This window comes from Glycine max, chromosome 17 (genome assembly GCF_000004515.6).
Source record: "Glycine max cultivar Williams 82 chromosome 17, Glycine_max_v4.0, whole genome shotgun sequence".
Lineage (NCBI taxonomy): Eukaryota > Viridiplantae > Streptophyta > Magnoliopsida > Fabales > Fabaceae > Glycine > Glycine max.
Genome location: NC_038253.2, coordinates 27,337,706 through 27,363,122, shown reverse-complemented (window position 1 = coordinate 27,363,122; position 25,417 = coordinate 27,337,706). Strand labels below are relative to the sequence as shown.

At 35.1% G+C, this 25,417-nt stretch overlaps 1 protein-coding gene across 1 annotated transcript; it reads left to right on the top strand.

Moving 5' to 3' along the window:
* The first annotated feature begins 12,767 nt into the window (after positions 1–12,767).
* LOC100500499 (uncharacterized) lies at positions 12,768–15,813 on the top strand. The gene is given in 4 exon segments (NM_001248310.1): positions 12,768–12,892; positions 13,646–13,707; positions 14,844–14,919; positions 15,481–15,813. Coding segments are annotated over 4 exon segments (351 nt in total). The 5' UTR covers positions 12,768–12,780; the 3' UTR covers positions 15,582–15,813.
* The last annotated feature ends 9,604 nt before the right edge of the window (positions 15,814–25,417 follow it).

Here is a 25,417-nt window from a genome sequence, read left to right as displayed (position 1 = left end):
GAGAAGGTATTCAAGGTCTGCATCAACATCTCTACTGATCTGCAATCTCCTATAGCAAAAAGCAAGACATCGTCAGCAAAGGCCAAATTAGTAATATTTAGCTTTTCGCATTTGGAATGATGATTGAAATCAGGATTCCTTTGCATCTTGTGGAGGAGTCTATTGAGATATTCCATGATAATAACGAACAACATCGTGGATAAGGGGTCCCCTTGCCGTATGCCCCTATTAGCTTTCATACATTTGGTGTAATTACCATTGATATTAAACCTGTAGGTGACGGAAGTGACAGTAAGCATAATCCACTTAACAAACTGTTTAGGAATACCTGTTTCCAGCAGAATAGTTTCCAGAGCAAACCAGTCCACCATGTGATACGCTTTCTGAAGGTCTAATTGAATCATGCATCGGGGGGTTCCATTCTTCCTAGCATACCCTCTTATAAGCTCATAGGCCAACAGAATGTGATTATGGATCTGCTGTCTAGGAACAAAGGCCGCTTGACACGGACTTACAATACTATTCAAAACTTTTCCAAGCCTAGCTGTAAGTATTTTTGAGATAATCTTATATAAGATAGTGCATCTTGCAATCGGTCTATAGTCTTTCACAGAGACAGCCTTCTCATGCTTGGGAATAAGAGTTACAATAGTGCAGTTAAATGCCTTAAGCAATCTATCATTATTGAAAAAGTCATATATTGCATTATTGATATCATCTTTGATAATATCCCAACTGGATTTAAAGAATTTTGCCCCGTATCCATCGATACCGGGAGACTTCAAATCGCCTATACCATTTAGCGCTTTTAGGATTTCCTGATCATTGACTGGGGCAACAAGAAACTTTCGTTGCTCCATTGAAAGTTGCCCACCTCTTCGCATAGCATCTGCATCTATATGCTTCAGATTGGTAGATTTTTCCCCATCAGCTCACCATAAAACTCCAGGACCAGATTCTCAATATCTTCCTGAGTTGCACAAATTGTACCATCAATCTTCCTTAGCATGTTCATCCCTTTAGCATTAGCCCTCGATTTAACGGTTGCGTAGAAAAATGAATTGTTGCCATCACCTAATTTTAGCCAATCAATCTTGGCCTTCTGCCTAAGAACATTTTCCTCAAGTTCCTGAAAGTAAATAAGTATATCAGTGCACTTTTTTACCTTAGCAATATTGGTACTGTTCATCAGGTCGATGGAGAGATCAAGTTGAGCCTGCTGCAGGTTCCCCCTGGCTTGGAGAATATTCTGTTTGAGATGCATCAGTGGTTTACTTAAATTTCTCAGAACTGGCTGTAGACACATTAATTTTTCCCAGACCACGAACATAGGTCTGCCTGTGATTGGCTCTCTCCAGCTGGCCGAGACTGCATCATTGTAACCATCCAGATCGACACTACCATTAATGAATTTGAAGTGGGATTTTTTCAGAATTACCCTATCGCGGTGTTGCAGCCATAGAAGAGTGTGGTCCGAGACATTTGGGGGCATGATGTGAAGGTTCACATCCAGATTGTTCTGAAACCACGAAACATTTGCCAGAACTCTATCAATTCTCGAGTAAATGGTGCCTTCTACATGCTTATTTGACCAAGTAAAATAGTCTCCTTGACTATCCATTTCAGCCAGACCAATCTGCTCAAGCATATCAGAAAAATCAGTATATTCAGCTTCCGTCACCATTTTACCTCCTATGCGATCTTGAGCTTTTGCAACATTATTATAGTCACCTATCAGACACCAATTGTGATAACATTTAATTTGTATTACAAAACTTAATATATAATAAAAAAATAATTTTAATTTTATAACAACGTGAAGTAAAAATAGATTTCATTTTATAATAATAACTAGAAATAAAATAATATTTAATGCATATTTAATGACGATTTTGTCCCTATGTTGTTTTCTTTAAATTTACTGTGCTGCTTTTCCGTTTTACACCTTTTTGGTTTCACCTTCATCCCAATGTTCTTCGTATTCTTTTTCCGTAAAAAGCTTTTGAAGTTTTGGTGGTCCCGTTTGTGTGTTTGAAGTAGTTGTTCAGTGAAGGTTAAATATTGGGGGTACGCATTTCGTCGTTGTTGTTCCTATTTCGTTGGAGGTACGCATTTATCGGTTTTTTTTGCGTTTTCGTGTGTAGATTTGTTAGAGAAGGTGAACAGTAAAATAGTAAAAACTTTTTCCGGAAGAACTGTGAACTACTGGAAGAAGTTGTTTCGGAAGAACAACTGTGAAACTCCGGAACAACTTCTTCCGGAATAAGTTGTTCCGGAAGCAAAACTATGAACTTCCGAAAGAACTTCTTCCGGAAGTTGATCTATGAACTTCCGGAAGAAGTTGTTCCAGAAGAAACTTCCGAAACAACTTCTTCCGGAATTTCAGCATTGTTCTTCCGGAAGAAGTTCTTCCGGAATGTTAGTTTTTTTAATTTTTTTGGAATTTTGTTTTAAAATTAATGAAAAAAATTATATATACATATATATATATATATATATATATATATATATGAATATTATAATTTATAATATCTGTATTTGAAATTGTGGATAATTGGTTTAATTAGGTATAATGATTTTGGTATAATATTAAATGATTTAGGTAAAATAATTGTATTTTGTTGTAGTAGAAAAATGTTTTATTAGTTGTTAATTATAGTGTTAAGTTTAGTTTAAGTAAATAATGTAGTTATAAATTTTGAATGTATTTGTATTAGTTGTTAATATGTTTGTTAGTTAATATGTAGTCAATTTTTGGATGTGGTTATATGATAATTTGAATGTACTTGTGTATGATGCATAATTTAATATGTCGTTAAGATGAACTAAGATCAATGGACGTATGACTATACGATGTCACAAGAAGTTCATATGGATTACGATTATGATAATGAAGAAGAATGTGGTGTGAATGAACCACATGTTGATTGTTCAAATGCTTTTAATACGTCTCAGGTAATCATGTTGATTAGTTTGAGTCATTTGGTTGAATTGATGTTTTGTATAAAAATTAATATGTTGGGGTTGCGTTGTAGGTATTTGGTACTCGAGATGATGTTTTGCAGTGGGCTCGAACAGTTGCCCATGAAAATGGATTTGTTGCAGTGATTATGAGGTCTGACACAGATACCGGTAGCAGAGGAAGAAGTTCATTTGCCTTAATTGGGTGTGAAAGGAGTGGTATGTACAAGTGTAGGAATAAAGAATTCGTTAGAAGAGACACTGGGAATAGGAAATGTGGTTGTCCCTTCAGGCTTCGTGGGAAACCAGTGCATGGAGGGGATGGTTGGATGGTGAAGTTGATCTGTGGGATTCACAATCATGAATTGGCCAAGTCCTTAGTTGGACATCCATACGTTGGGCGATTGACTAAGGATGAAAAGAAAATTATTGCTGATATGACAAAGTCGATGGTGAAATCGAAAAACATCTTGCTAACGTTGAAGGAACACAATGCCAACAGTTGCACCACGATAAATCAAATTTACAATGCAAGAAGTGCATATCGTTCTTCAATAAGAGGAGCTAATATCGAAATGCAACATCTGATGAAGCTTCTCGAACGTGATCAATACATTCATTGACATAGATTGAAGGATGAAGTTGTGGTACGTGATCTGTTTTGGTGTCACCCAGATGCAGTAAAGTTATGTAATGCATGTCATCTGCTGTGTTTTATAGACAGTACCTACAAAACAAACAGGTACAGACTCCCACTACTTGACTTTGTTGGGGTGACACCAACAGCGATGACATTCTTTGTTGGGTTTGCATATTTGGAAGCTGAGCGTGTTAATAATATTGTATGGGCTTTGAAACGATTTCGAGGTCTATTTTTAATAAATGATCGCCTCCCTGTTGTTATTGTCACTGACAGAGACCTAGCACTGATGAATGCAGTGAAAACTGTGTTCCCAGAGTGTACAAATTTGTTGTGCAGGTTTCATATCGATAAGAATGTGAAAGCGAAGTGCAAATCTTTAATCGGTCAAAAAAATGCTTGGGACTATCTAATGGATAACTGGGGTACTTTGGTTGATTGTCCATCCAAACACCAGTTCGCTGAGTCACTTCAGAAGTTTCAAATTGCTTGTTCGCCTTGGCCGATGTTCGTTGACTATGTTAACGACACATGGATTATCTCCCACAAGGAAAAATTTATTACAGCATGGACGTATAAGGTCATGCACCTAGGCAACACAACAACAAACAGGTATTAAGAACTGATTTTATTTGTTAGTAAGGACTATTAATAAATGGTATTTAATTGTTGTATATTTTTCATGTTTGTTGTGTATTTTAAATGTAGGGTTGAATCAGCTCATTGGGCTCTAAAAAGAGTATTACAAAATAGCCTTGGAGACCTGTGTAGTGTTTGGAATGCCATGAACAACATGATCACGCTGCAACACGTTGAAATTAAAGCATCCTTTGAAACCAATATGCATGTGGTTGGACATGTCTTTAAAAAAACCTTATACAAGAGGCTTCTTAGGATGGTTTCAAGGGACGCTTTAAATGAGATTGCTTCTGAGGTTGAGCGTTTATGTTATCTCGGCAACAATCCCTCTTCTTGTGGTTGTGTGATGAGAAGCACGCACGGTCTTCCTTGTGCATGTGAACTTTCTAGGTATACTGCTGGCAGCATCCCATTGGAGTCAGTCCATATTTTCTGGAGGAGACTTTGCTTTTCAGACCAAGGGTTATGTGAGGCCGAAGTCAGCATCAAGGAAGAGATTGAGACCATATCTAAAAGGTTTGAGGAACTTGATGTGTCTGGCAAAGTAACTCTAAAGAGTAAACTTCGAGAAATTGCATACCTTGATCATAACTTTATGTGCCCTCCTCCGTCAAAGGTCAATAATAAAGGTGCACCGAAGAAACCGATGAAAAGAAGTCAAAGATCCACAAAGCGTGATCCGTCTTATTGGGAGTATGTTGATGTTTTTCATTATGTTCAAAGCAGCAACTCTTCAGTCAAACGTAGTGCATCATGTTCTGAACCGCCTCAGCCAACAAGGATCATCCCGATGTTGGATCAATTTGCGCAATTCATTCAAGGTTTCATTCGTGACGTTGTGGATGTGAAAGCGGATGGTAACTGTGGATATCGGTCCATTGTCGCTTTATTAGGTATGGGGGAAGATTCGTGGCCGTTAGTGCGTAACGAATTGATTAAAGAACTTGGCAGATGGTCGCATGAGTACATGAACCTCTTCGGTGGCATAGAGAGATTTGAACAATTAAAGCTGTCCCTACTTGTTGATGGGTTTTCCAAGGTATGTTTTTAGGTTTTTTTTTTTAATAACAAACTTTAAATAACTTACACATGTATGTTTGCTTGATTCAGGTTGGTGTGGACAAGTGGATGGATATAACGGAGATGGGATATGTGATTGCATCACGGTATAACGTAATCCTTGTATTGTTGTCCCAACAACAAAGCATGATATTTTTTCCTCTTAGAAGTCAACCACCACCCGATTCTTCTGGGCACCGCATGATATGTGCCGATCACGTGTTTGGAAATCATTTTGTTCAGGTACATTGAAGATAGTTAGTATAAAAATTATGCAATGACTTCCCTGGTTCATTTGAGTTAATAATGTTTGTTCATGTACAACAAGTTTATTTGAAAGACCATTGTCCCTTACCGCCTCCAGCGTTGTTGTGGTCAAGCAATTGTTATTCTCAGGCAAAGCAGTGGACAACTCCATATATTAGTAGAATGCAGTAATACACAAGTTTGATGTCATTCAAAAGACACTATGTCGACCTAAATGAAGACTAAACATGCATTGTTTATGTAATTGTATTCATTATGCGATATAATTTGTTGTAAGCCATTAATAACCAATTAATATTATTAAATACTCGTTTCGTTAAGCAAAAAAATAGTTGGTCCAACAAAAATCAATTACGCGTGTACGATACATTGTTGTCATAATTGACAACACATAATGACATGCATGCGTATTAAAGTTTGAGCATGACACCACATTGACTGACTTGACTACACATTCTGAAGGAAACATAAACACGAAACATGTTCATGCGTGTCTATTTTTTTGTAAAAAAAGTGAAGCAATCTGTCGGTGAAAACCATGTATATATGTGAGACACGGCTAATAAATCACACATTATCTTGCTTTCATATAGTCTCTCAATTGATACACAAAGTATGGCATTTTTAGGAGAAACTAGCAGTCAGATGATTGTCAACTCAAGGTTGGGTTTCATTTTTCCAAATGGATCGATTATTCACAATGATACTGGGGTTTACTTCCAAACTTCGACTCCGGTGCCCATTCGAGTACCACACAGCTGTGATTTTGCAAGCCTAAAAATCAGAATACACAATACCCTTCAGCTATCCGACAAACAATTTTTGGATGAAATTCACTACCGGCAGCCATTCACCCATACAGGTAACCAAATTCGCTTTCAGTGTATGAAATTGATAAATGATGACGATGTCAACACAATGTTAATGTGTAATGATCAATTTTCATGTGTTGGTCTGATTGAGTTATTATGCACCGTTGGAAGAACACCAGGTGGAGTAATAAACTTACTTCAACGCACTATGCCCCGTACTCATGACGCGATCTTGTATTACAACGGGAAATGGAACATGCCACCCCAGAACAAATTTGTTGGATGCGCGTTCACAGGAAAAAATCCAAAAGAAATTTCAAATTCCTTCAACATGTACCATCGATGAACTGAAGGATTTAATAAAGCAAGTTGCACCTAAAGGGATTCCCCCTCTTGGAAGTCACGAATCACAAACGGTAAGACGATTGTTTTTCCGCCAACCAGGTCGCTTTGAGTATTCAGATAAGCTTATAAAATATGAAATTAATGAGCTGAAGACCAATGAAGAAGTGCTAAAGGTGTTAGTACAGTCTAACTACTGGAAAAAATATGGGCCAATAGAAATTTTAGCTGTCTTTACTAAATATGTTCTGGAATTCGAAGACGAGGTGACGGCGACATCGCTAAACGACTGAATGCAATGTTTATTTTTTGCTTTTCGCTCATGTAACCTTTATCTATTTACAGCGTGTTTAAATCCCATAATAAAGTTGAATGTGTTGTTTGAATGGTCCAAATATAATTTATTTTAATTGTTTGACCTTCAGACCTTAGGCATACTTAGAAGGGTCTGATTCCTATTTTTTTCGATTTTGTGCCTCTTTTTTGAGGTGTTATTCGATGGAACCAGGGTAGGACATTAATTTTTTTGGGTTCTTTGACGTCCAAACATGAGAAATAGTGCCCCTCCAATGTCTTACACGACTCGCACATAATCCAAAAAAAACCCCAAACATGGGTACTTAAACATGTAAAAAGGATTCGATTCCTTTTTTTTCGATTTTGTGCCTCTTTTTTGAGGTGTTATTCGATGGAACCAGGGTATGACATTAATTTTTTTGGATTCTTTGACGTCCAAACATGAGAAATAGCGTCCCTCCAATGTCTTACGCGACTCGCACATAATCCAAAAAAAACCCCAAACACGGGTACTTAAACATGTAGGAAGGGTCCGATTCCTATTTTTTTCGATTTTGTGCCTCTTTTTGGAGGTGTTATTCGATGGAACCAGGGTACAAAATTAATATTTTTGGGTTCTTTGACATCCAAACATGAGAAATAGCATCCCTCCAATGTCTTACGCGACTCGCACATAATCCAAAAAAACCCCAAACACGGGTACTTAAACATGCAAAAAGGGTCTGATTCCTATTTTTTTTCGATTTTGTGCCTCTTTTTTGAGGTGTTATTCGATGGAACCAGGGTCCGACATTAATTTTTTTGGGTTCTTTGACATCCAAACATGAGAAATAGCGCCCCTCCAATGTCTTACGCGACTCGCACATAATCCAAAAAAACCTCAAACATGGGTACTTAAACATGTAAAAAGGGTTTGATTCCTATTTTTTTCGATTTTGTGCCTCTTTTTTGAGGTGTTATTCGATGGAACCAGGGTACGACATTAATTGTTTTGGGTTTTTTAACGTCCAAACAATTACTTATCTTATTTTTAAAAATTTATAATTTTAATGTCATTCTTACAAACGAAAGTCATGATTTTAGCTTCACTTTTTTTATAAAAAAAATTCATAAGAGTCCAAAACTTCGCTTAAGGACCAGGATCGGAATCAGAATCGTTACGTCAGTTAATATCATAAAATAATATACAATGCAAAACAAGTCAACTATATTAAACTAAAAAGTGTAACAAATACAAAAAATTATGTCAACTACAAAACATAAAAACAATAATCAATGCTCTGTGCGCCGTCTCTATCGAGCCCTAACACTTCCATCTGCACTGGCACCCCCTCTGGCGATCGTGAGGCAATCTTGCATAATATCATGTAACTTTGTGCCTACAGTGACCATCCTAAGGTTGAGCACACGCTCCAACCTTTCTGCGATCGCCTCATAGCCTTCGTAATCATCCTGTGACAGTCATAAAAAACATTTATTATAAAATTTAAAATAAATAACAATTCATCAAACATTAAATGCGCAAATAATCTTACCACTGCAAGTGGAGGGGGGTCAAATGCCACTGGAACTTGTGGGATGGCCGGCTGCATGTACTCCTCATGGTCTGGGGTAGGTGCATGTCTGGGCTGGTCACCTGCCTGGGTCGATATCATGAATGGGTGAGATATCCGGAAAAACCACTCCATGTAATCCGCACAAAGCTCACCGACAGCTAGTACGTGGTCCGCAAAATGCACCCACCTGTCATTTATATCATCATATGATAATGAAGCGCTAACAGGCGGTGGAGGGATGCTTTGAATGTAACCAAACTGCCGTAGCACCCTCTCCGGTCGAGCTGTGACCACCATAGGACCCCATCTCAGTTGACCCTGGAATGATGAAATCAGCTCAAACCCCTTAACCCCTCGATGCTCAGTGTAAGGCAACCAGCACACATCTGTGACCGTCAAAGCATCACAACGTGCCCGGTACGGTACTCTTGTAATTCCCTTCATATGCGCCTTCGTCGTCAGCCACCGGGAAGCACGTAGGGACTTCTCCTCGTACGCATCATTTATGACACACTGATGCACACTCGGAAAGTGCTCATAGATCCAGCACTACAAAAAAAATGAGGTTAACATAACATAAAAATATGTTTAAATCATAATCCAATGTAACATATTTAAAAACACAAAATTTACTTGTAATAAAGTCAGGTACCCCGCAATCTGTCATGTCGTGGTCCTAGAAGCTTCATCTAACTGGTCATACATATGAACCAGCGCGGCAACTCCCCAGGCATAACCACCACTCTGACCCAGGTCGCGAAAAGCCTTTAGATGCACCACATGAACATATGTTGCACTCTTGTTGGCAAAAAGAGTGCAACCGACCAGGTGCAGCAAATAAGCACGAGCTGCTACAATCCATCGTCGTGCCTTGCATCTCATCTCATAGATGTCTCGAACCCATCCTAGTCGTACATATGCCCCGTGTGATCGTGTTGTCTCGGCTCTAGCCTCCTCAGCAGACACCTCAAGCAACTCTGTCAACAAAAATATCGCCTCGTCCACAGAAAGAGCATGAAAGCTGTGGAAGGCGCCACTGATAGGTAGATGGAGGAGTGACGACACATCATCCAGTGTGATCGTCAACTCTCCTACTAGAAGGTGGAAGGTGCTGGTCTCCCTGTGCCATCTCTCCACAAATGCGGATATAAGTCCAGGATCGCCAGTTACAACTGAACACCCGATCAATGGACTTAATCCTGTGGCACCAACCAGTCCTTCAATCTCAGGCACTGGCCTCCCAATTAATGTCACCTTCCTCCCGTGCGACACCAACTTCAACTCAGGACGTTCCTGAATTGAAGTACAAAGCATTCCAAATATTCAATTATATAAAAAAAATTAATGACAAACAAATCAACAATGAGAAATAATTAACAAATTAAAATACCTATCCAGTCCAAATGGCATGTGCAACATGGTCCGCAAATGAAGTCAGCACTGATGGGTCACGTGGCCCACCTGGGAATCCCTCAGCATCATCAGCATGTGACCCCTCAGCACCATCATTAGCCTGTACGTCCGCAGTCATCTCAGGTGCATCCTCAGCCATATCAGGGACATCCTCAGTCATGTGAGGAACATCCTCAGTCATCTGATGAACCCGTTGCCTACGGGCCGAAGCAGTAGGCCTACGCCTCTCAGAAACATCAACTGCATCATGCTCATCATGTCTATCTCTGCCTATAACCCTACCTATAGCAGACCTAAACCTCGTGTTCTAACCATGATAAGCAAATCATGTAGAACACGTATTTTTTTGGGTCAAATAAACTATTCATATAATTATTTCAAAACAGACACAACTTTCTTTATAAAAATAAAACAAGTTTATTTATAAAAAAACAAGACTAATTTAAAAAAATTATTTCAAAACACACACAACATAATTTATAAAAAAAATAAACAACTTCATTTATAAAAAAAAAACACAACTAATGTAAAAATAATTAATTAGTAAACATCCACAACTTAATTTATATAAAAAAAACAACTTCATTTATAAACAAAAAAACACAACTAATTTATAAATAAATAATTAGTAAACATACACAACTAAAATTATATATAAAAATAAAACAAAAATAATTAAAAAAAATTTCAAAACATACACAACTTAATTTATAAAAATAACCAACTTCATTTATAAAAAAAATATTTAAAAAAAAAGAAATTCCAAAACACACACAACTTAATTTATAAAAATAAACAACTTCATCTATAAAAAAAGACTATTTAAAAAAAAATTCCAAAACACACACAACTTAATTTATAAAAATAAATAACTTCATTTATAAACAAAAAAACACAACTAATTTATAAATAAATAATTATTAAACATACACAACTAAAATTATATATAAAAATAAAACAAAACTAATTTAAAAAAATTTCAAAACATACACAACTTAATTTATAAAAATAACCAACTTCATTTATAAAAAACACTAATTTTAAAAAACAAATTCCAAAACACACACAACTTAATTTATAAAAATAAACAACTTCATTTATAAACAAAAACAAAAATAATTTAAAAATAAATAATTAGTAAAGATACACAACTTAAATTATAAAAAAAACAACTTCATTTGTCATAAAAAAAAACAAACCTAATTTTTTTTTAAAAAAAATTCAAAAACATACACTACTTAATTTATAAAAATAAAACAACAACTTCATTTATTAAAAAAAAACAAAACAATATTTTTAAAAAAAAAATTCAAACTTCCGAAAGAAGTGGTTCTTCCGGAAGTTTCCGGAACAAGTGGTTCTTCCGGAAAGTTTCCGGAACAAGTGGCTCTTCCGGAAAGTTCTTCCAGAATAACCAAAGGGTCATCCGGAAGAAGCCTTCTTCCAGAAACTTTCCGAAAACTTACCGGAAGAAGGCTTCTTTCGGATGACCCTTTGATTCTTTCAGAAGAACCCTTCTTCTGGAAAGTTTCCGGAACAATGTCTTCTGGAACTTCCGGAAGAAGGATTCTTCCAGAAATTTTCCGGAAGAGGGTACTTCCGAAAGAAGCCACCGTTCCAGGTCCGCGTTTTCACCATTTTTTCCGGCGTAATGCTACAACAATATTGGACATTAAAGCGGAGGGGAGTTAGGGGAGACCAACCTCGAAGGCAAAACGCAGCAACGACGGCTGATCGGAGCAGAAGAAGAAGGCGTGGCTTGCGAGGAAGAAGAAGCAGCAGAAGAAGAAAAGAAAGAGGGAAGGCAAAGGCAACGTGGGTCTTCCGAGATTGTTGTGCGCTTTTTTTAAATTTAACTTAAGGGGAAAAATGGCCAATTCACTAAATTGCTGGGTGCACCAGCAATATTGCTGGGTGCACCTAGCATGTCCCTTGGAATTAATAGCGTACCAGCCCAACACTTTCTCCATAACATGAAACATATAGTTTCGGTGATGACTTCCTCACATTATATGACTTTCTCACATTATATCATAAAAAAATACCAATACTAGCCACCATTATCACGAAATCAAATCAGATTGCATAAAATATAAATTTGAAATCTTTCTCCAAATTTAATATATACAATTAAAAGTATCCACTACTTACAAATATCATAAGTTTTTCTTTATTGAACGCAATCAAAATAATATAATTTTAAGCATTCATATCCTTTTCAATATAAGATTTCATACTTACAGTGAAAAAAATCTCTAAATTTCATAAATAGGATTGATGCATAATTAAAAGAAATTAAATTATTCATAAATTTCATAATTAGGGTTCATGCATAGATTTCACCCTTAAACCTTTCTTTTATGTCTCTCTTTCTATTCGTGATGGTTATGGAAGACAGAAAACCCTCTTCTGTCAAGAATGGAACCTTATTTACGATATTAACCTCCTTTAATGTGCGGCCGTAAACTCTAAATACTTCTCCTATACCCAATTACAATTTAATTCTTAATTATTTATTTATTAGTCTTTATACATAAAATATTAATTCTAACATAAACTTGACCAGGAACAAAGAATACTGAAAACAAATAAAGAAAGAAAGAATGTTAATTGAATTTTGTTTTATCCATCGTGGGCTGCTCGGCAAAGGCTCCTACTAGTACTACTACAGTACACATATAATAATAAATAAGCCTTCGATTTTCGATTTGATTCAGAGAACCTAAGAGATATAAATAAGCCATAATAAGGATTCGATTCGGAAAAGAAGAAAAGACATTCAACAAACAACGCAATGGGTATTCCGTCGGAACTGAGGGACATGTTGTTGCCCAACAAAAAGGGCGTCCTCGTTGCCTCTCCCGCAGAGGACAGGAAGACTTTGAGGTCCAAGCAATGCACTAGGGGTATTTACTCTTTTTTTTTGTTATTTAATTTAATTTTACTAAATGGGGCATGCATTTTTTTATTATTGGTTAAAGAAGACAATTACTGATGCTTGTTTTCTTCGGTTAAATCGATATTACGCAGAAGGGTTGATTTTGTGTGTGGATGTTTTCTGTCTCTAAAACTAAAAATTTGGGATAAAAGAGGAATGGTGCTGTTAATTTTTTATTAGTTGCTAAAAGGAAAACAAGGTTTTGCTTGGGAAAATAGGTAGTGAGTGGTGCTTTTTTTATTTCTGGCAAGGTTTTTTTAAATATCGGTGGCATTACGGTTTGTTGATATTGCGGCAAATCAGGGACAAATGCAGCCGATGCAATCTCAATTCCAGTCACGAACAGTTAAAAAACCTTGAAGTTGCGGCCCAAATCATGGTCACGGACTGATATTTAAAACCTTGATTTCTGTTGATTAACAATTCATCTTTGGCAGAGATAAGATTGGTTAGGTGGTTAAGAAAGAAGGAAAGGAGGAAAAGGTGGTGGGTTCGATTTCCCTGCTAACAAAAACCTAACAAACTAACCACTAACATTTGTCGATAAAAAAAGCAATGCATGCTTGGCTGGTCATACTTCATACGTCAAATTAATGCATTCATTCCTCTGTGTGTGTATGCTACAAATTCTGTAACATGATTATGATGATATCTTGTTGTCAAAGGGTGCCAGAGATCGAGAAATTTGAATTACCTTTTGGCATTTTTCTTTAATATGCAGAAGGTGTGCGAGCTGGATTCAAGGCTGCTTCCATTGCTGGTGTTGCCAGTGCTGTGCCTACAGTATGCAACTTTTTTCCATTTTCAGATATACTGCTACATTTTTTTCATTTTTAATTATAAAGAAATTTCTGTTAAGCAATGTTTTGGGTGCACCACTTTTCTTAAATACATTTTTGGTTCATGCAATTTAGGGTTTTCTATTTTCATTTCTGTCTCTGCAAATATTTTTTTTTTTTTCGTTTTAGTCCTTGCAAAATGTGTTTGTTTTGTTTTTTCTTCCTAAAGTGTTTTAGATAGTGCTTTGAACAGGAAAAAAGTGTTTTGAACACTAAAAAAATACTATCTAAAGTACTTTAAGATGAAAAACAAAACAATCACATTTTGCAAGGACTAAAATGAAAAAAATAAATTAGCAGGGGCGAAAATGTAAAAAATACTAAATTGCAGGGACAACAAATGTATTTAAGCCTTCTTATAATAATGTCCTGTATTCCACCTTCTTGTTTATGTCTGCTTGTATTGATGAAGATGAGAGAAAATGCTATGTTGTCAAAAGACTTACTCCACCACCATTTTATATTGGACACAATTTTACCCCGCCAGTTGGCATTAAGTAACAAATTACCACATAAATTTAAGGTTTACCATGACTTTGAGTTTAAGGTTTTTCTTCATTTTCCTATCCTTCATTCCATATAGAGCTTTCCTTCCTTGGTTTCTTTGCACTTGAGTTATGAAATCAGCAACTCAAAGATGCTCTTTGTCCACAAAACTTTGTAACTAATGGCTGTAGATGAAGTATTGAACAATTTGGATTCAAGGGCATATAGCACTCTGCCTTTGTCTATCATGTATCCTTCTGGATACTACTATAATGTAAGAATTAAGAATGTTATTCACCTTCACCAGAATATGTACTGTCTCAAAATTAATGTTGATTGCTTGAACTTCCATACAAATATGATTTGAGTACAAGACCTTTTGAAACCTTTTCTTTTTTAGTTACCAAATTTTGAAAAATAATTAAAAGTATGATTAATAAATCTGGTAAACTGTGGCCCTTCTTGGGTATTTGTTGACGATGATAAATAATGATGATATGCAACACTAAATATTGGATTTCACTATCATATCATTCTATGCCACTTGCTGCTTATCAACTAAAGACTTTAATGTTGGATTTTTCAAATTTGCAGTTGGCTGCAGTTCGTATGATTCCATGGGCAAAGGCAAACCTCAATTATACTGCTCAGGCACTTATCATATCTGCTGGTATGATCTCAACTTACTAGAACCAAAGAATTAATTCTAGATAATGCTATTAGATTTTGTTGGTACAAAAATAAAAATTTAATTGAGTTTTGCATGGTTATTTGAAAGGAGAAAACTTAGATACAGTTCCATATGTGCTTTTGGTGCCATTCTCAAATTAGAATTGGAGCTTTATCTCTGTAATCTATGTTGACCTTTAACATAAACTTTTATTACATAGATTACCGAGGTGATACTTCAATTTTGATTGGAAAATAACAAAAGTATCTAAGAAACTTACGTTTTGTCCTATTTGAAATTGGCTTCAAAGCTAGAAGAAATTGATTTTATTTTGATGGCATCCTATTAACAAATCCATACATTTGTGGTGTATGCGCACAATAAAAAAGGCTTGCCTCATTTTCAAAATTCAATGAAACAGGAACTGAACTCATCTATTTGGTGTTGATTCACTTGTAAATGAAATTCCTGACTTTTTTTTTTTTTAGTTTGACTGTATTTGCTAAGTGTTTGAATTTGAATACATATCATATTTAACATTGGATGATGGTTGGTGAACAGCATCCATCGCCTCATACTTCATCACTGCTGATAAAACTATCTTGGAGTGTGCAAGGAAAAATGCCAAGCTTGAAGATGCTTTGAGACACAATCAACAATAGTTGTCTTAGAAACTGAAAGAAGTACCCATCATTGTTCTTGGTGCATGATGGTGCTACTCGTTGTAATACAATCAATAAGCCTATTGCAAAGTGTTAATTTCTTGGTCTGTATTTCAAGGTGCATATTCTTAAACAATATGTTTGTTTTGTATGAGTCTGACAGAGTCGTTTGGAATTGCCACTCCCTATGGCTTCAGAAGTTGAAAATCTAAGGGCCCGTTTGGAGTGGTTGAGTTTTTGATTTTTGGGTTTTAGAGTTTAATTGTTGACTTGAATTGTTTTTCTAGCTTGGGTGACCATCTCTAATTGTCATCATAAAAAGAAGACTTGGAACCTACAAAATTGCATGAGCAGTTTCACAATCAAGCCTGATTCTAATTGCATTTGTTATTTCACTCCTCATTACTATGCCCCAACATTGTCTGTTTAAAAAACCTACCTACAGCTTTCAAAGTGGAGTCAATGATTAAACAACTAATATTCAAGATCTCAAAACTTACCTACAATTTACACTAACAGACATAGAACTCCTTTGTTCATCTGCAATTCATATAACTACTGATCCACCACATGCATTCTAATTTTCTTTTGCCAATGAATGGTACTTTTGCAGAGAAAATAACTCGTGTCTTCTTCATTTGATATGCAAATAGCAACAAATATTCCATCCTACTCATCGTGCCTTCAAAATAGCCTTCTTTAATGTTGGGAGGGAAATATTTACTTTGTGTGCACTCAAGGGTCTCAAGAAAGATTTGACACTGTTTGTGTGGTCAGACATTTGAATTTTGCTTTGCTGAAATGGCCGTCTAGCAGAATATTCTGCACAGCTTGTTTGTAAGTTATTTTTTTTGTCCCTTACAAGATGGGGTAGGGGCTGCTACAAATTCAAGATGCTTTGTGCTAAGGTACAAAGTGAATAAGCTTCATATATATATAACATAACATTATTTGGTAAGACCTAACACGCCAACAAATTATTCTCAATTAGTTGATGAACTTCCAAGATCCCATTTCACTAAATTTCCTTAGTTATTAGATACCTCTAAATATATGACAAAGCATGGATTTGAATATATAGATAAGCTCATCCTTATCTTTGGGATCCACCTTAGAATCAATAGAATATTCAAAATAGTGTTAAGGAGCAACGAAAAGAAACTAAGAACAATATTAAAAGGAATAAAGTGCTAACCATCTCACTCAATGAATGAATGCTTTGACAACCTCAATGGATGCAGACAAAATAATCAGAAATTCTAGTACTAATGTATCTTTAGCAGCTTATGGTTACTTGAATGGTGAATAAGTGTTTTTTCTGAGCTTATGGCTCAACTTGATATCCAGTGAGTGTCTTGAGGAAATTAATTAATCCAAGCCTCTTTACACATTCTAAGGTTTGATTTGTTGGCTCAAATGAGTGGCTTGCTTGTGTTATCTGCAGGAGAGGGCTTTCCAAGTACTACAAAGGAAAGTCCAGAACCTTCACATCTCTATCGCATGTAAGGTGTATAGAAGATTTTTCAAAGAGATTTCTCATAACCTATTACACACACCAAAGTCAAACATCACAAAGAAGAATGAAAAGAGCTGTTTCGCCCATTTACTATAAAAAAAAGGAGTTAATTCCGTGAAAATTCAAGTGAAATAGTGTCATATTACATGAGAGATTTCAATAAAGGTGATCAGTCAATTTTTTCATTAAAAATTATTCATAAATAAAGATTTTTTTATGGCACAATGATAGGCAAACCTAGTATATACTTCTCATACAACTTGACTTGATAAAAAAAAATTGCCATACAGCATGGCTCAATATTAACCTACTTGGGCTTCTAATTCTAGTTATCTTTTGTAACCATAAGTATATTTAAATCACCCAACGGAGAGCACCCAAATTGATTTTGGAAACTGCTTTGGGCACCCAACATTTTTGCTGGCACACCCTGTAGTTTTCCAAAATGTCAAAACTATTCTTATAGGCATTTTGGGTTATAAATAGCATATTCTTCTTTTCATTTCTACAACACTTTTTTGTTTTCAGAAAACCACACTCCGTAACTAAAACTTGCTTCCGTTAGTGCGCGTTTGTTTTCGCCAGTGGTGCATGTGCTTTGTTAAGGATATATGGTGAAGTTTGGTGGTTGTTTATTATGTTTTAAATAATATTACTAAATCAATATTTATAAAATTGCTAAAACTATCGCTAACATATAAAAAAATAATTTCTATAACCTGTTAAAAAAATTAAAATTATTAAAAAAAAACTCATACGGATCATCAATCCGTATGAGTTTGTTTTTTTTTAAATTAAATTTTAAAAAAAATAAAAAAAAACTCATAGGGATGTATGAGTATTTTTTTTAAAAATAATTTTGAATTTTTTAGTTATTTTTTAAAATAATTAAAAATTAAAAAAAAAACTTACAGATTGATGATCCGTATGATTCATAGGAAAATAAATTTAAAAAAACTCATACAGATTGATGTTTCGTATGAGTCATATGGATTGTCAATCCATATCACTCGTACGAATTAATTTTTATTTAAATTAATTTTTATTTTTTAATTATTTTCTAAATAATTATATATTAAAAAAACTCATATGAATTAAAGATCCGTATGAGTCAATCCATATGATTCATATAGATCAACAATCCATATTAGTTTTTTTAAAATAATTTTTAATTTTTTTCAAATAACTAAAAATAAAAAAAATAAAATAAAATAAACTCATACGGATTGGTGATCTGTATGAGTCATATGGATTGCCTATCCATATGACTCATACGGATCAATAATCCATATGACTCATACGGATCAACAATCCGTATGAGTTTTTTTTTAAAAAAATAATTTTAAATTTTTTAATTATTTTTTAAATAATTAAAAATTAAAAAAATGATACGAATTGTTGATCTGTATGAGTCATATGAATCCATATGATTCATACGGATCAACAATTCTTATGAGTTTTTTTTTAAATAATTTTTTATTTTTTAATTATTTTTTTTTAAAATAATTAAAAAAAAACTCATACGGATTGATGATCCATATTTAAAGAAAAGGTGAAGAACATTTTAGCCCTTTCACTTGTGTTGTTGGGTGTTCCAACAAAAACGCTACGTGCCAAAAGCAACACCCATTGATTTTTGTGAGACTTTTACGAAATATGTGTTTGGGTAAGCTCAAGATATTGAAATTTCATGAGCAAGAACAATTGAATAAAAATTTAAAATTGTAAAATTTTATAATTTTCAATAAATTTCAATCAATAATAAATAATGTGTTCATAGAGTATTTTGAAGAGTTTATAATTCACATTTCTGTAATTAAAGACACTAGATAGATTTTTATTTTTGGTGCAAGATACTCTTACGTTCGACAAGTCATTTTGAGGTAGTTATTAACTTTTTTTAATAGTTGGAAAGTTTGTTTGATTGTTAGAGAAACAAACATTTTTAAGTAACTTCTAGTGGTTTTTTAGTAACTTATAGCATTTTTGGAAATTTTACTTGAAGTAGCATTTTTTAAAATGTTAACTTCTAGTTTTTTATATTTTATTCAATTTTATCATTAAAATATTTATTAAATTTCCCTATTACCTTTTTTAAATATGTCATTTATGTCATTTTATATTTTTCAGTTACTTCAACAATTAGTTTTACTGAACACTTATGATTTAATAAGTTAGCTTAAAAGCTTTCAGCTACCCGTTTTTAACTTTTAACTACTAACTAGCTTTTTAGGTTCCAACTAACTTTTTAGCTAATTTTGTCAAAAAAATAACCAAATTAAAATAAATTAAAAATTTCAAATGCACAAATTATGAGTGAGCATTGGCATAAATTTTTCTTTAATTCCAAATTTTCCAAATGCAACAATAATAAACCAGTAAGTTGTACAATTCTAGAAACATAATAAATTTTAATGTAGACTTAAATCTACTTTTTGGTAACCCATCGGATTAGCATAATGGTGTAAAACTTCAATGCGTATATGTGTTGGGGAACAACCTATTTAACGAAAGAAATTATGTTCAATTCTCTCAGTGTGCAAAATTTCCTTGGACTAATGGCAGTTATGTACCTCAAGCGAAATTAGTCTTTGACATAATAGGTTAGAGAACACTCATGATGCCTAACCTAAGACAAAAAAAAAAATTTGGTCCATATAATTTTGTGAATGTATAATTTTGGTCCTTATAAAAATATAATTAGTGACTTGTTTCTTTTGTCTTTTTCTTTTATGCTCACCATATTTTCTCTTGACAAACAGTAAAACACCAAAAAGGAAAATTGTTTCCCCGACATCCTTACAGAACACGTTCCCAAGCCAAGATCATGGATGAGTGTGAAGAGTGTAATAAAGAGATGAGGAGTGACGTTGATCAATTAAAGCAGCAAATGACGTAGATTCCGGAGATATTACAAGCTTTCCAAATGAAGGCTTCAGAGGGGATCCCTACTCAAGCACAACCCATCACTTTGCACCTTAATAGGCCTGGACAACATGTTGACCCTGCTCACTCACCTGTATGGTCTCCCACCTGATTTTATGCCCCCCGTTGCATACACAATAGAACCCACTCAGCCAATGGTTGAGGTTTTGATACCGACTAACCAACCAGTTTATTTCATGCCTCCAGTGAACCACAAGATGACACGGGTCATAGAAGGAGTCCCAACGACCTGTTCAAATGAGCAACTACAAATGTTGGAGGAGAGGTTGAAAGCTATTGAGGGTAGTAATTATGGCATGGTGGAAGCTGCAGATCTTTGTTCGATTCCCGATGTAATTATTCATCCGAAGTTTAAAGCACCAGAGTTTGATAAATACAAAGGAACTAGTTGCCCAAAAAGTCGCCTAAGTATATATTTTAGGAAGATGGAAGCACACGCCAGAGATGGTAAGCTACTTATCCATTGTTTCCAAGATAGTCTAACCGGGGCAGCCCTAAAATGTTACATGCAGCTTGAGCGAGCCCATATTCACTCATGGAAAGATTTAGGTGATGTTTTCATTAGGAAATACAAGTACAACATTGACTTGACTCCTAATGGATTTGAGTTGCAGAGCATGTCAAAGAAGGAATATGAAGCATTCAAGGCCCAAAGATGGCGAGTAGTGGCAGCTCAAGTGGAACCCCCCTTATCGGAGAAAGAAACCACAACATTACATATCGATACCTTGTGTGAGCCATTTTATGACAAATGATTGGGTGTACCTCATCAAACTTTTCTGATATAGTCATCATAGGGGAGAGAGTGGAAAACGACATGAGGAAAGGGAGGATTGATTCCCCTAGAGCAGCCAATTCAAAAACTCTTCCAAGCGGGTCTGGGAAGAAAAAAAAAAGGGAACACCAATGCAATGATGTTTCATTCTCCTAAGGCACCAAATTACAAAACTCATCAAATTACTTCCATCTCACAAATCCCTCACCTAGTTTCACCCAGTACACCATTAGCAAGCCCATCTTTTTACCAATCAATCATAGAACCAAAATTCTACCCGAACCAGACCATAAAACACCTAAGATCGAGTAACAATTCAATTTGACCCTATTCCAATGTATTACACTGATTTACTACCCCTCTTACTTCAAAACTCATTGGTCGTTCCGATCTTGATGCAACCTTAAGAACTGTCATATCTTAGAGGATACAATGCCAAGGCCAAATGTGACTATCGTGTAGGTGCTATTGGCCACTCCAAGAAAAATTGTAGAGCTTTGAAGTTCAAAGTGCAAAGTTTAATTAAAGCAGGGTGGTTGAAATTCAAGGAGGATAACCCTAACATAGGGAATAATCCTTTGACAGGACATAGGGAATAATGTGACTCCATGTAGAGCTTGTAGGCCTTGGATCTTCTTCATCAATGGAGTCATTTGCTTCTTGAAGAGCAATGGCAATGGAATGGAGAAGAAGGAAAGGTGATTGGAGATGCCACTTCAAGGAAAAGATGAGTCAAGAACAAGCTCACCACTATAGGAAGTCATGGATAAGAGCTTGAAGGTAGGAGAATATGAGTGGAGGGAGAGAGGGAAACAAAATTTTGAGAGAGAAGAGGGAGAATGAGGTATAAACTTTGAAGTCTAATTGCTCAAATCATCAAAGTTGCAAAGTGCACACGCAATGCCTCTATTTATAGCTTAAGTGTCACACAAAATTGGAGGAAAATTTGAATTTCTATGCAAATTTCACTTGAGTTTGAATTTGAATTTGTGGAGCCAAATTTGGAGCCAAAATTTCACTAATTATGATTAGTGAAGTTCAACTACGGTTCAAACCACTAATCCAATATCAAATCCAACATTCTCTACTAAGTGTGCTTAGGTGTCATGAGGCATGTAAAGCATGAAGGACATGTACAAAGTGTGACTATATGATGTGACAATGGGGTGTAGCAAGCAAATGCTCATCTCCCCCTTAGGCTGGTCCAAAATTTAATTGGATTGGGCTTCTCCCAATTCAATTAAATTTCTCTCCCAACACATACATCGAATAGTGTACTTAATGCATGTGAAATTACAAAACTATCCCTAATACAAAACCTAGTCTAGGTGCCTTAAAAAACAAGGATTGAAAAATCCTACATTACTGATAACTGCTAACCACAAAACCTAAGAAGACCACATTATCGACACAAAAGATGTATTTATCTATATTAGCAAAGAGAGTGTGTTTCCTAAGAATCAAAAGTGTTGGATCAAGTGGCCTCGGAATAATTAAGAAGGGGGGGGGGGGTTGAATTAATTATGAACGTGTCTTGACTAATTAAAAATTTATCATTCTTAATATTACTAGATTCAATTATGCTTTACTACTAAGTTATGAGAAAGTAAAGAACAAAAACAATAACTTAGACAAAATTAAAGCGAAAATAAAAAGTGCACAACGGAAATTAAAGAGTGTAGGGAAGAGAAAAACAAACACAAATTTTTATACTAGTTCGGCAACTACCCGTGCCTACATCCAATCCCCAAGCAACCATCGGTTTTTGAGATTTCCAATAACCTTGTAAAATCCTCTACAAGCAAAGATCCACAAGGGATGTACCCTCCCTTGATCTCTTTGAACAATCAAGTGGATGTACCCTCCACTTGAACTAATCCACAAGAAATGTACCCTCTCTTGTTCTCAGTATTACAACCCAAGTAGATGTACCCTCTACTTGTACCACAAAGGATGTATCCTCTAATGTGTTAAAACAAAGAATTCTTAAGCAGTTAGTCCCTTGAATCTTTGTAAGTGGAAACAAAAGATATCCCAGGAGGTTAGTCCTTTGAAATCTTTTGTTTAAAGGGAAGAGGAAGAATCAAAAGAATTCTCAGGCGGTTAATCCTTTGAATCTTTTGGCAAAAGGGAGAAGGAAGAATCAAAAGAATTCTCAGGCGATTAGTCCTTTGAATTCTTCTAGCAAGAGAGAGAGCGGATGAAGAAAAAGAATAGCACAAGTTTTTTACCAATTAACTTTTCCTGAATAAAGAAAGTATTGAACAAAAAATCTTAGAAGAATGCTTTGAATGAATGAATGAAATCTGAAAGTTGTCTTTGAAAATTCGTGTCATGGTCACATATTTATAGTCACTTGTTGACTCAAGTTAAAAGTTTATGACTCTTGGCAATTTCTTCAAAACTAGTCACTTTTAAAAGTTGTGACTCTTTTGAAAACTAGTCACTTTAAAAGTTGTGACTCTTTTGAAACCTAGTCACTTTAAAAGTTGTGACTTTTTCGAAAACTAGTCACTTTAAAAGTAGTGACTTTTGAAAAAATCTTCATAAACAAGTCACTTTAAGAATTGTGACTTTTGATAATTTATTTTTCAAAATAAGTCATTGGTAATCGATTACCATTGTAGTATAATCGATAACACATCAACAGATGTGACTCTTCATGTTTAAATTTGAAAATCAAAACGTTTAGAAATACTGGTAATCGATTACAAGTATTGTGTAATCGATTACACAAGTTTGAAATGATTTGAAAATGTTTTGTCACAAGTTGTGATTCTTGAAATTTGAAATATAACGTTTTAAAACATTGGTATCGATTACATGCTTATGGTAATCGATTACAGTTTTGTAAATCAGTTTGAAAAGAATGTTGGCTACTAGTAATCGATTACTGCTTTCTGGTAATCGATTACCAGAGAGTAAAACTCTTGGTAAAATATTTTTCTTTGAAAAATTCTTTTGGACAAATTGTGATATTCAATCTTTTCTTTTGAAAAAATCTTTTTATACTTATCTTGATGTTTTTCTTGAAGTTCTTGCATATCTTGAGTCTTCTCTTGAATATTCACTTGAATCTTGATTAATTGGATTGGGCTTCTCCTAATTCAATTAAATTTATTTCTCAACACACATCAAATATTCACTTAATGCATGTGAAATTAAAAAACTACCCCTAATACAAAAACTAGTCTAGGTGCCCTAAAATTCAAGGGCTGAAAAATCCAACATTTCTAGGGTACCCTACCTACATTATGGATCCCTAATTACAAGACCCAAAAATAATGAAATCTTAATCTAATATGTACAAAGATAAGTGGGTTCATACTTAGCCCATGGGCCCAAAATCTACCCTAAGGCTCATGAGAACCTTAGGGCCTTCTCTTGCATCTCTAGCCCAATCTTATTGGAGTCTTTTATCCAATGCCCTTGGGGGGGGGGGGGTAGGATTGCATCATTCCTTCTCCCTTGAAAAGGATTTGACCTCAAATCCACAGGTTCTTGAAACTCAGGGATTCCTTCCTCAACACCTGTAAAAAAAATAAAAACATATGTATTAGTGATGTTGGGTATGTTAGAGTAGGGTAAGGACTGAAAACCCCTTTCCTAACCATCTTCCTATGAGAGGACATAGTTCCTCACCAACTCAATGAGTGGTGCTACAAGTATAGAAAAATATGGGACAAACCTTTTGCAAAAGTTTGTTAAGTCATTGAAGCCCCAAATTTCCCTTATACATGGTGGAGTAGGCCACTCAGGAATAACCTTTATTCTCTTAAAGTCCATGGGAAGTCCTTGATCACTATTTAAAAAGTTAAGGAAAGTAATGCAATAAAACATACATTTTTCTTTATTTTCATGTTGATTATTCCTACAAAAAATTATGACAAACCTAAGGTGTCCCATATGAGCACCTAAGTTTGTATTGAAACAAAAAAATAAGAACAAACCTACCTAATGAGTCCCTATGTACACAAATCATGAAGATGTTGGGTGCATGAGTGATTTTACAAAAAGAGGGTTGCACCACTTAACGCATTCATCATACCACCTATCATAGGGATTTGCTGCCTCATAATACTTATTTTGGGAACCAACAAAGCACAAGGATTTAAGCTCTTACGAACCAAACCCTCATCCAACAACTCCTTTACTTGAAGAATAACCTCAAGCTCAAGAGGTATGGCGGTGCTAAGGGATGTTTCCCTTGATAAGAGAAGGCAGAAAGATTGTTTAAGAAGGAGTGCTCTTTTGATATCACATTTTGTTGCAAAATGATTTTCCTTCTTAACAATCTTCATGGAGGAATCCTTTTCCTCTTTTTCCTTCCCCTTGGCCTTTGAAGACAAGGCCTTACTATCCTTCTTTTTCTTTTGGTTTTCTAGTTTTTCTGTCTCATCCCTCTTATCTTTCATAGTTAGTTGATCCTTGGCCACCTTTGAAGATGTTTGAGGATGCAACACAAATTTAGTGCCAAGATGGGTGAGGGTAATCTCATTAGTTAGGCCATTGTAAATGATCTTCCTATCAAATTGTCATGGCCTTCATAAAAGAATATGCCCTGCCTCCATGGGAACTATATCACAATTAACTTCATCC